Source organism: Macaca fascicularis, chromosome 3, assembly GCF_037993035.2.
Source record: "Macaca fascicularis isolate 582-1 chromosome 3, T2T-MFA8v1.1".
In the NCBI taxonomy this organism is placed as follows: Eukaryota; Metazoa; Chordata; class Mammalia; order Primates; family Cercopithecidae; genus Macaca; species Macaca fascicularis.
This window is the reverse complement of record NC_088377.1, coordinates 16,572,778-16,585,887: the sequence shown is the minus strand read 5'-3', so window position 1 is coordinate 16,585,887 and position 13,110 is coordinate 16,572,778. Positions and strand designations below refer to the sequence as shown.

Sequence of the window (13,110 nt, the reverse complement as noted above, 5' to 3'; positions counted from 1 at the left end):
TTGCCTATGTTTTGGGGAGCATAAGGCTTGATCATTACTCTTGGGTAAATATTATGAGCATGGGACTAACTAGAATCACTAAAATTTAAAAAATCAATGAAATTATTAAAAGTACTGAGTTTATAGAGGATGTCACAATTTGTCATTTTAATTTTTGTAACTCGATCACTGATAATTTTTCCTATGCATTTTCTTTCATTGTTCCTTATTTCTCTCCTCTAACTATATAAGCACCATGACTATTTCCTAAATTGATGGAGGAGAAGGAGGAGGGAGAGAAGAAGAGGAAAATAGGGAGCAAATGAGGGAAGTGAGGCGACAAGAGAAAATGTCACAGCTGGACAGATCCAATAAAATAAATTGGGTGGAATAAAGTAGTTCTACTCACAGCTCTACAATAACTTGCTGAGCAACATTTTAAAATTCTATCCAATGCTGCTGTTTCCATTTCCACCTCTGTAGAATAAGGATGTTGAAGTCGATGAACTCTACAGTTCTCTTTGTATTTCATATTTTATTGCATTAGCAGTAAAAGAGGAAGTAAAGAGAACATGATGAGATGACTGTGATATACTTATGACTAAGGTTTTTTGCCAAGTATCTAATACTCTGCATTCTATTTCTAATTTCAGAGACTGTTCGAAGATCTTATAAAATAAAGAATAGGAAAATACTTGAACATTGCTTGTTTTATATAAATATTATGTCTCCCATTACCATCATATTGCCTTAGTACTTTACTTTTTATAACACTTGGATGTAAGAAAGCAGAACAGCATAAGTACAGCCTATCCAATTTTATTTCAAGATACAACAAAAAATCATTTTTGATGATAGTAAAGGCTTCAGAGTTTTCAATTAGATTAGATATTTTGGCAAAGAACCCAGGTACGACTAACACCTGCTGAGCCTACTTCCTTCCCATCAACGTTTGTTGCCTGCCTTTTTAAACAAATGGAGATCATTTGAGCAGATTGAAAATAGTAATTGGGGTACTGGGATTTAGCTAATTAAAAATAAGTGATACTGCTGCACTGTCATTACCTTATGCTCATAGGTGCTCTTTTCTAAACATTTACATCCATGTGTTAGTCTTACATTTTAATACACTTCATGAACAGGCCTAATCATATAAATAAAAATTTTGTTCATGTACTCTTCAAACTTTTCTGATACATTCTGTCCTTAGACATGCATGGCATATTCAAGGAGTGAACAAAGATAGTCAATGCTTTTTATATTATCTCAGTAACTTACTTTTCATAACACTTTGATGTGAAAGAGCAGAACAATGTTAAGTACAGCCTATCCAATTTTATTTCAGGATGCAACCCAAACAATCATTTTTGATGATTTTGATGAAAGGCTATCATCAAAAATGATAGCAAAGGCTATCTTAACTATCCTAACAAGGGTACTTAAGAGAAAGGCTATCCTTGGAAACTGTGAGAATCCCAGAAACTCCTGCTTAAAGAGGAGGAAAATATCTAAAACCCAACCAAAATTAGTGCAGAGACACCATAATCTGGGCATTGCAAAGCCCATTACTAGAAGCAGTGACAATGCACATCCTAGTCAATGCTTTACTAATAAATAATATTAACAACACGTTTGGACAGAAGAATGAAGAGTTTATTAAAATAAAATCTTTTTCATTTATCTCTTTTGGAAAGAAATACAAAACTATAAATTGTATCTATAATGCATCATTCATTGATCCAATGGCTTCAGATATCTGAATTATAGAATCCATGCCTTTCCTTCCCAGAGTTATAGATCCAGATTGATCCAGTTATAGATCAGTCATTGATCCAAACTGCAGTTTGACAGGACTAACATACAAGCCAGTTTTTGAAGACTGGAAAGTAAAGTAGACCTGGTGATCAATAATATTAGAATACTTCTCAAAAGAGGAAATTAATAGATGACTTTATACTAAAGATACGCATTTCTCAAATGGGTTTGAGCAGTCACATTAGTCAGTAGAAACCAGATCTACAGAATGGCTGATAACAAGATGAATGGAACCACCTCCTAAATGGGTAGCAGAATCTGGATCTATAACTCTGGGAAGGGAAGACATGGATTCTATAATTCAGATATCTGAAGCCATTGGATCCACAACCCAGTGAGGAGCAGCTCCTGGATCCACAGCTCGGGGAGCAGCAGCTATTGGATCCAAAACTCCGAGATCCAACGTGCATAGTCGGGCAAGAATTGCAGAGCATGTGGGTCTTGGGGTAGTAGCAGGAGGTCTGGCAGGGGCTGAACTCCACACAGGATGTCTGACAGCTGTTGGGCCTCCAGCAGGTCTCCTGACAGCCCCTATAGAGAGAGGAACCCAGCTGGCAGGTGCTGGGAGAACAGAGATCAGTGCTGTAGACCAGGTTGCTGGGGTAGGAAGAGCCACAGGAAGATCCTGGGTAGCGCAGGTAGCCCCCACAGGAGCAGGCGGGGAAGCTTCCAGAGCAGCAGTTGTAGGACATGTTGACGGGAGATGTGAGTTCAGCTGAGTGTCCCTGGGAAGATTCTGAGTTTTAATGTTGCATCCTGGACAGTGCCATTTATATTCTCTCAGCAATAGGTGTGGTGCCCAACAGAGTCATCCTTCACATTTTTGTGCTCCCTCATTTACATATGTGTAACTGAGCAATCTTGTCTGTAATTGCATCTGAATAGTTTTCCACATGTTGTATTTATGGGTGCTATAATTTTGGTGTTATAACACAAAGTCAATGAACTGCACTTACGTCAGAAATGCTATGACTGTTTTGTATTAATGCTTATTTTATTATGTCTAGGAAGGCACCTCCTTTTCCTCCTAGCATAATTTTCATGTGTCTTGTTATTGGCTGTTATGGGCCAATAGTTTTCCCTAAACAGTGAGAAATGAGATAAAGTTACGTGTCTTTTTTTGTCATTGGATTAGAGATACAACTTTGGCCTTAATGAGAAACCTGCTAAGAACTAAACCTACTTATCACCATCCTTTCTCATTCTACAAAAGTTTCCTTCATCTATTGCATACTACTACCCACTGTGTCTCACATCCAATGTAGAAGAAAAAGTATAAGTCAAGACAAATTGAATAACATTGATGCCTATGACCAGAAGGAAACCTGGACAATTATTTGGAGATGTGGTGACAGCAAAGGATGGAACTGAGACAATCACAAATGAAAACCAATTCGGGGCCTTATGAAGAGAATCAAAGTGGCAGATAAACATCATTGAAATGTGAGGGAAAAAATAAATGAATTTCAGATTCAATGCATCTAATATGAGGTCCATGGTCCTAACAGATTCTCATTCACATGTGTGGCAGCCTGGAGAATTCACATCTCGGATCTTAAATTACAGGAGGCTTAAATACCCAATGACCCTACCTGCTGTGTTCTAAAAGTTAACACTGCACTTTTTGGGAAGGCTTGCTTTCTCTGGGCTGCTCCCAGGCAAAGACTGAGCACAGTGGAGATATAGGGATTCCTGGAAGATACCTGACAGCCAGCTTTGACTCAGGGTTTCCTCAATGACCTTAAAGAGCTACTGTCCCCTGCATAGGTCTCAAGCACTTCTTTCTCTTTTTCTTTCTCCTTCACTTGGGCCAGACCTATGTCCAAATCTTACAACTCTCCCAACCTCTCCCAGGGGAGACTCTGGAAAGAGAAAAAATGCAGAATGTCTGTAAATATTGAATCTTGTTTATACTTTTTAAAAAGTGATACTGTTTGGATTTGTGTCCCTGCCCAAATCTCAGGTCAAATCGTAATCCGCAATATTGGGGAAGGCCTGGTGGGAGGTGATTGGATCATGGGTGTGGACTTCCCCTTTGCTGTTCTCATGCTGGTGAGTGAGTTCTCATGAGATCTGGTTGTTTAAAAATGTGTAGCACTTCCCCCTTCACTCTCTTCCTTCTGCTGCAGCCTCGTAGGACTGCCTGCTTCCCCTTCATTTTCCACCACGATTGTAAGTTTCCTGAGGCCTGCCCAGCCATGCGTCCTGTACAGCCTGCAGAATTGTGAATCAATTAAACCTCTTTATAAATTACCTGCTAATTTATAAAGAAGTAGTAGTTTATAGCAGTATGAGAATAGACTAATACAAAAAGTAAACCAATTTTTTGATGGATAGTAAAAAATTTAAACTGAACATTTTATCTCGAGTATGCCAATCAGGGTAAACAACAAAAAAATTATTTCAGTTGTTCAATGATTTAAAGAAACAATAAAAAAACCTTTTGAGTTTAGTTTTGGAGCTTATATTCAGACACTCTCCAGGTAATGTCCGCTAAAACCCATTTTTTCAGCCATCTCCACCTTAGTTAGACTAGATCTACACCATTCTCCTATTATTTCACATGTGAGTTGATGCCTTTTATCAAGATTGGTAAATTCCCAACTGTACTCTCTTCAAATATTGTTTCTGCCCCATTCTCTCCTCTTTCTTTTGCTTAGATACCTATGATAAGCAAGGTACACTTTTTATCTACATTACATATGACTCATACTCTTTTTTTCTATTTTCAATCTTTATGTAGAAGTATTGGCTTTTGCTTATTGAGGTTGTAACCTGGACGGTTAGTGAAAACAAGATTTTCCAGCATGTTAGAGACAAGTTGACTGGTATTTTAGAAAAGAGAAGCAGGTAGGTGCCAAAAGTTGTAATTTTCAACTATGGATGAGACTCTGTTGAAAACATATCTCAAATATCCAAAGCCATTATTCATAGCCCAGTGAAAAGAATCATCTGTCAAAAGATCAGAAGGCTTTTGATGTATATCCCTGAGCCATATATTTTATGTGAAAGATCTCAATTTTTAATTGTTGATAAATAATTCAGTTAAAAAAAGGAACAACAATGATGAGGCTCCATATTAGACAAAACAAATAATACGATCTCCAAGATTAAGTGAGTCCAAAGTCATGGCATTTACAAGTTCTTCTTAAACTTTTATGAAATTAATGTGAACAAAGTTTTAGAGATTTAGAGGCAGAGAGAAGGGAAGAACACCTCTTTTCACAATAACTGGTTCAGAAAAGGATTTTTGAATAAGGAACCTGGATTAACTGAAGACAAATTCACTAAATCCCTCAGTTTCGCCTGAATAAATTCATGCTCCCCATTTAACTCGTAAGTTTGGTATTCAAGATTATTTTAAAGAGTTACGTTTGAAACAAAAGAAAGGGGAAGGAATAGTTTCCAAACCTACTTTCTAAGGCACAAGGTAAGGAGAAATCAACTGCTATTGAAAAATAGAAAGTAACTCACGGAATAGATACTTGAATTGGCCGTATTTGCTTCTTTCTTCATTCTTCTTCCTTCTGGAAGGCCTATATTAAGTTACTTTTCAATATTGCCACACATTTTAATCGAGAAAATTTCTAACATTATTGTTGTAAGTTTATTATATTTTATTATAAAATAAAACCATGACAGTATACTTTCTTTGGTCCTGAATATAATTTAACTACTTGTATTTCAACATAGAATATTTTGTGAATAAACTTACAGAGTGGCTATCCTCAAAGAATATGACAAAGCTGTCCAATTTTTATTTTTCAATATGGAATCTATAATTCAGCAGAGGCAAACAAACAAATGAACAAAACATAAAATATGACAAGTGAAAAAAGAAAAGAACAAAAGATAAAATCAAACTTAAGCACAGAAGAAAAAAAAGAAAAATAGAGGGAAAGAGAGTCAGAGGAAGAGAGAGACAGAAAATAAGAGAGGAACATTCATCTACCATGCTGAGGAAAAGAGGACTAGGGAACAAAGAAACTTCCCATTTTCATAGGAAAATGTAGGATGGTACCTGGTTCTACAAGTGGCAAAAAGTCATTGAAAACCAGTAGTATGGAAAGGTAGAGACATTCTAAGAAAGTAGAAGCCCTGGATAATTATAAAAGTAGCTGATAAATATATCAAAGTTCATAAGATTTGCTAATTTTGAAAATTTTTGCTCATGAAGACATTGAGACAAGACACATGCCAGCTTGAATGCAATAGGGAAAAAATTATGAAATTCCTGAATTAACTTTTTGTTTCTCTTTCACTTGTTTCCTCCCTTCAGCAGATAAGCATTTAGCTGTTTGGCAGAATAGAGATGGACCTCAAATTGATCTTCTCTGTAACTGTGTGTCAGTCAAACTTCTTTTTGTTATCTTGTCTTTAAATACATGGCAAGGTTTCTTTCAGTTTCTGGCCATTTCTTTCTATCTCTTTGGTTTGCCTGTTCTTGATCTTTCTTCACTGGATATGAGACACACTTTATAACTGTAGTACTTAATGTATTAATTTTCTCTTACTGCCCTAAAAAATAACCACAAAGTAATTTTGGAGTATAGCAATGAATGGTGACAAGACAGATCATTTTCACAAATGTTCTCATCCAGGTAGAAACTAATCCATTGCACCAGAAAAAAACTAATGTATCTCTTTCCCCACTCTTAGGAGGAAAACATCCACTAGCAAAGCCAGATGTGAGTACACAGGAAAAGAGGCAGGTAGCATGTGCCAAAGAAACAGGAAGAGCTTTCCTTGTCATGATGAACTAGACATTAACGTAAAACAGTCATAGCATTTCTGACATAAGTGCAGTTCATTGGCTTTGTGCTGTAACACCAAAATTATAGCACCCTTAAATACAATACATGGAAAAGTATTCAAATGCAATTACAGACAAGATTATGGAGTTACATATATGTAAATGAGGGACCACAAATATGTAAAGGATGACTCTGTTGGGCACCACACCTATTGCTGAGAGGATATAAATGCCCTTGTCCAGGATGCAACATTAAAACTCAGAATCTTCCCGGGTACACTCAACTGAACTCACATCTCATCAGCATGTCCTACAACTGCTGCTCTGGAAACTTCTCCTCCCGCTCCTTTGGGGGCTACCTGCACTACCCAGGCTGCAACCCCTACAGCACTGCACTCTGCTCTCCCAGCATCTGCCAGCTGGGCTCCTCTCTCTACAGGAACTGTCAGAAGACCTGCTGGGAGCCCACCAGCTGCCGGAAATCCTGCTACCGCCGCAGGACCTCCATGCTCTGCAGTCCCTGCCAGACGACTTGCAGCAGATCTCTAGGCTTTGGGTCCAGCAGCTGTCACTCCCAGGGCTATGGATCTAGGAGCTGCTACTCGCTGGGAAGTGGATCCAGTGGCTTCAGATTCCTGAAATATGGAGGTTGTGGTTTTCCTTCCCTGAGTTATGGATCCAGATTCTGCTACCCAAACTACTTAGCTTCTAGAGCCTGGCAGTCTTCTTGTTATAGACCAATCTGTGGATCTCGCTTCTATCAATTCACCTGCTAAATTTCTAGATCCTTTTGAGTATTGGGATCAAAGTCTCTACTGAATGCAGCCATTGTTTTCATTCTTGCCAGTTCCCAATATCCTTTTATTCTTCTTCCACCAGCTTCTTGCATCACCAACTTCTGGCAGACTGTGAAATTAATAAGTAACCTAATATTGAGTTCTAATATCTTTACCATTGATCGAATATATGCTATCTGATTTTCATCCAAAAACTGTTGAAAATGGAAATTTTAATCTAATAAATTTACGTAATCTGGCACCCAAATATATTGTTCACATTGTTATTATTTTATTATTACTATTTTGCTTACATTTTTGCATTCAAGAATTTTGGAGATTTAAGTAAAAATCAATATGACTGTGTAACTGGATTTGGGGCACATATAATGTGACAGATTTGAGATCATTTCTCTTGAAATTAGGTATGTTGTCTATTAAGAGTAATCATTTCTGGAAGACCATAGTTTGCATCTGCAGACTTGTCTCAACAGCAGTGAGAGTTGTCTAAGAATGAAGGACATGCATTTCTGCTGATATAGGAAAGCAGATTTGATGAATAAACTAGAAATGTAGACAACAAGACTAGGATGTAATTTATAAGGTAAACTGTATGCTTATACTAAAGGTTACTTAAAGTCTAGTATCTGAATGTGGATTTTCAACCAAGAGAAAAGTGAAGCTTAAACAACTGCTAGGACAGACACTTTGCTCTTTGTTAGCAGGCATAAGTGCCAAGGTTCCTACCTCCCACTGGTAAGGAGAGTAAGGATCGTTCACCAGTGATCTTAAGTGGGAATGATTGGGTCCAGGAGGCTTGGGTAACCTACTGATGCGTCCTCAAGGCTCAACCCCAATCAAGCTAACGGCAACACACCTAAGCCATGTTGAACACGCATTTATATCCATTAGTCTTACGTGGATCCTCCTCTCCCCAGAACAGAGCTAATGTCAAAGATTTGGGTTCAAACAGTTTATGTAGCACAAGATCCCAGGAAGCAAGTAGGAGACACTATGGAAGATGAAAGAATCAAAGAGGAAAATCTAAAGAAAGGGTGCATTTTTGAGTTTACTTTATGAAGAGCAACTTGGCTCAATCTTGTAAGGACCTTTTAGGAGCATGTAGAATGACTTGGAATTGTCCACCACAGGATCAGATCAACGTGGAAAAACATTTATCCATCCACTTCTTTCTCCCATTGGCTGAACAACATCCAAGATGTGTAATTTTCAGGAACCTTATAATTATGCAAGGGAAGAATCACAGTGGGCTCCTTCTGTTTTCCTAGTTGTGACCTGGGAGAAGCCCGGGTACAGTAAAAGTGGTGTTGCATATGATTGAGGGCAGATGTTGTCTACATAAAGGTGGTTGGGTGGTTGAAGCCAACATAAAATGGTTTGCATTGCTATGCCTGTGGTCATAGGTGAGTGTATACCACACAAGAAAGCGAAAGACGTATCAGGTAACAGATTTTCATTTAATACTTATCCCTATGAAAAGACAAATATTATATACTATAGACCTTTACACGCATGGGGAAATGGAGACTCTAAAAGGGTTTAAAACTGGCCAAGGCTTATAGAACAAAGATCTGGTAGAATATGATCTCTTGAATGAATCTTGTTTTGTTATTCTTTTCTGTTTTTTCTTTTCTTTTTATTAAAAAAATACAACTCCTAGTTTAACCAAGGAATACTTAGTATTTCTAGTACTACAGAAATACTACAAAATTACTATTCATCTAAATAGATATAATCCACTATTGGATTTATTTGTTTAGCCTCATGAGTAGTGTCAGTAATAAAGAATGAAAATACAAATAAATTTAGAGTTTAGGAGAAGAGCTCCAAAGAAGGTGAATTAATTTATTTAAATAACATTTTAACTATTATAACAAATACTAGAGTAATAGAAAAATATTCGATGGCACCTCAGGAAGAAAATGTTAGGAATTCTGAGTGCTATGACATATCTTAACATTTTAATTATTATAGTGAGTATAACTTAGTTATTTCAGATTTAGGATCCAAGATGATAGATATAAAGTGCTGCCTTCAATAATACCAAACATTATGAACAAGAATGGTGAAATTGCAGACTCTTGTGACATCTCACTAATAATGTAAACCAGAGTCCCATTTTGGTGAGGTTGGACTGAAGGAGAATAAAACCAATCAGAGTGAATTCATGGCAATGTTCTTTTATTATTATTATTATTATTATTATTATTATTATACTTTAATTTCTAGGGTACATGTGCATAACATGCAGGTTTGTTACATATGTATAATTGTGCCATGTTGGTGTGCTGCACCCATCAACTAGTCAGCACCCGTCAACTCGTCCATTACATCAGGTAGAACTCCCAATGCAATCCCTCCCCCTACCCCCTCCCCGTGATAGGCCCCAGTGTATGATGTTCCCCTTCCCGAGTCCAAGTGATCTCATTGTTCAGTTCCCACCTATGAGTGAGAACATGCAGTGTTTGGTTTTCTGTTCTTGTGATAGTTTGCTAAGAATGATGGTTTCCAGCTGCATCCATGTCCCTACAAAGGACACAAACTCATCCTTTTTTATGGCTGCATAGTATTCCATGGTGTATATGTGCCACATTTTCTTAATCCAGTCTGTCACTGATGGACATTTGGGTTGATTCCAAGTCTTTGCTATTGTGAATAGAATAAACATACGTGTGCATGTGTCTTTATAGCAGCATGATTTATAATCCTTTGGGTACATACCCAGTAATGGGATGGCTGGGTCATATGGTACATCTACTTCTAGATCCTTGAGGAATCACCATACTGTTTTCCATAATGGTTGAACTAGTTTACAATCCCACCAACAGTGTAAAAGTGTTCCTATTTCTCCACATCCTCACCAGCATCTGTTGTTTCCTGACTTTTTAATGATTGCCATTCTAACTGGTGTGAGATGGTATCTCATTGTGGTTTTGATTTGCATTTCTCTGATGGCCAGTGATGATGAGCATTTTTTCATGTGTCTGTTGGGTGTATGAATGTCTTCTTTTGAGAAATGTCTGTTCATATCCTCTGCCCACTTTTTGATGGGGTTGTTTGTTTTTTTCTTGTAAATTTGTTTGAGTTCTTTATAGGTTCTGGATATTAGCGCTTTGTCAGATGAGTAGATTGCAAAAATTTTCTCCCATTCTGTAGGTTGCCTGTTCACTCTGATGGTAGTTTCTTTTGTTGTGCAGAAGCTCTTTAGTTTAATGAGATCCCATTTGTCAATTTTGGCTTTTGTTGCCGTTGCTTTTGGTGTTTTAGACATGAAGTCTTTGCCCATGCCTATGTCCTGAATGGTACTACCTAGGTTTTCTTCTAGGGTTTTTATGGTATTAGGTCTAACATTTAAGTCTCTAATCCATCTTGAATTAATTTTCGTATAAGGAGTAAGGAAAGGATCCAGTTTCAGCTTTCTACTTATGGCTAGCCAATTTTCCCAGCACCATTTATTAAATAGGGAATCCTTTCCCCATTTCTTGTTTCTCTCAGGTTTGTCAAAGATCAGATGGCTGTAGATGTGTGGTATTATTTCTGAGGACTCTGTTCTGTTCCATTGGTCTATATCTCTGTTTTGGTACCAGTACCATGCTGTTTTGATTACTGTAGCCTTGTAGTATAGTTTGAAGTCAGGTAGCGTGATGCCTCCAGCTTTGTTCTTTTGACTTAGGATTGTCTTGGAGATGCGGGCCCTGTTTTGGTTCCATATGAACTTTAAAGTAGTTTTTTTCCAAGTCTGTGAAGAAACTCATTGGTAGCTTGATGGGGATGGCATTGAATCTATAAATAACCTTGGGCAGTATGGCCATTTGCATGATATTGATTCTTCCTATCCATGAGCATGGTATGTTCTTCCATTTGTTTGTGACCTCTTTTATTTCACTGAGCAGTGGTTTGTAGTTCTCCTTGAAGAGGTCCTTTACATCCCTTGTGAGTTGGATTCTTAGGTATTTGATTCTCTTTGAAGCAATTGTGAATGGAAGTTCATTCATGATTTGGCTCTCTGTTTGTCTGTTACTGGTGTATACGAATGCTTGTGATTTTTGCACATTAATTTTGTATCCTGAGACTTTGCTGAAGTTGCTTATCAGCTTAAGGAGATTTTGGGCTGAGACAATGGGATTTTCTAAATATACAATCATGTCATCTGCAAAGAGGGACAATTTGACTTCTTCTTTTCCTAACTGAATAGCCTTGATTTCTTTCTCTTGCCTGATTGCCATAGCCAGAACTTCCAACACTATGTTGAATAGGAGTGGTGAGAGAGGGCATCCCTGTCTTGTGCCAGTTTTCAAAGGGAATTTTTCCAGTTTTTGCCCATTCAGTATGATATTGGCTGTGGGATTGTCATAAATAGCTCTTATTATTTTGAGGTACGTTCCATCAATACCGAATTTATTGAGCGTTTTTAGCATGAAGGGCTGTTGAATTTTGTCAAATGCCTTTTCTTTTTCTATTGAGATAATCATGTGGTTCTTGTCTTTGGTTCTGTTTATATGCTGGATTATGTTTATTGATTTGCGAATGTTGAACCAGCCTTGCATCCCAGGGATGAAGCCCACTTGATCATGGTGGATAAGCTTTTTGATGTGCTGCTGAATCCGGTTTGCCAGTATTTTATTGAGGATTTTTGCATCGATGTTCATCAGGGATATTGGTCTAAAATTCTCTTTTTTTGTTGTGTCTCTGCCAGGCTTTGGTATCAGGATGATGTTGGCCTCATAAAATGAGTTAGGGAGGATTCCCTCTTTTTCTATTGATGGGAATAGTTTCAGAAGGAATGGTACCAGCTCCTCCTTGTACCTCTGGTAGAATTCAGCTGTGAATCCATCTGGTCCTGGACTTTTTTTGGTTGGCAGGCTATTAATTATTGCCTCAATTTCAGAGCCTGCTATTGGTCTATTCAGGGATTCAACTTCTTCCTGGTTTAGTCTTGGAAGAGTGTAAGTGTCCAGGAAATTATCCATTTCTTCTAGATTTTCTAGTTTATTTGCGTAGAGGTGTTTATAGTATTCTTTGATGGTAGTTTGTATTTCTGTGGGGTCGGTGGTGATATCCCCTTTATCATTTTTTATTGCGTCTATTTGATTCTTCTCTCTTTTCTTCTTTATTAGTCTTGCTAGGGGTCTGTCAATTTTGTTGATCTTTTCAAAAAACCAACTCCTGGATTCATTGATTTTTTGGAGGGTTTTTTGTGTCTCTTATCTCCTTCAGTTCTGCTCTGATCTTAGTTATTTCTTGCCTTCTGCTAGCTTTCGAATGTGTTTGCTCTTGCTTCTCTAGTTCTTTTAATGGTGATGTTAGAGTGTCAATTTTAGATCTTTCCAGCTTTCTCTTGTGGGCATTTAGTGCTATAAATTTCCCTCTACACACTGCTTTAAATGTGTCCCAGAGATTCTGGTATGTTGTATCTTTGTTCTCATTGGTTTCAAAGAACATCTTTATTTCTGCCTTCATTTCGTTATGTACCCAGTAGTCATTCAGGAGCAGGTTGTTCAGTTTCTGTGTAGTTGAGCGGTTTTGATTGAGTTTCTTAGTCCTGAGTTCTAGTTTGATTGCACTGTGGTCTGAGAGACAGTTTGTTATAATTTCTGTTCTTGTACATTTGCTGAGGAGTGCTTTACTTCCAATTACGTGGTCAATTTTGGAATAAGTGCGATGTGGTGCTGAGAAGAATGTATATTCTGTTGATTTGGGGTGGAGAGTTCTATAGATGTCTATTAGGTCTGCTTGGTGCAGAGATGAGTTCAATTCCTGGATATC

General features: G+C 37.6%; 2 protein-coding genes across 2 annotated transcripts; one reads left to right on the top strand and one right to left on the bottom strand.

Annotated features, from left to right (window-relative positions):
- Positions 1-1,971: 1,971 nt before the first annotated feature.
- On the bottom strand, positions 1,972-2,539 carry KRTAP13-3 (keratin associated protein 13-3). The gene has a single exon (XM_015446688.3). The coding sequence runs from the start codon at positions 2,484-2,486 to the stop codon at positions 1,980-1,982; it is 507 nt and encodes a 168-aa protein (XP_015302174.1). The 5' UTR covers positions 2,487-2,539; the 3' UTR covers positions 1,972-1,979.
- A 4,262-nt stretch (positions 2,540-6,801) lies between these two features.
- Positions 6,802-7,591, top strand: KRTAP13-4 (keratin associated protein 13-4). Its single transcript, XM_015446687.3, has one exon. It carries the CDS (start codon positions 6,853-6,855, stop codon positions 7,321-7,323), a length of 471 nt encoding a protein of 156 aa, XP_015302173.3. The 5' UTR covers positions 6,802-6,852; the 3' UTR covers positions 7,324-7,591.
- The last annotated feature ends 5,519 nt before the right edge of the window (positions 7,592-13,110 follow it).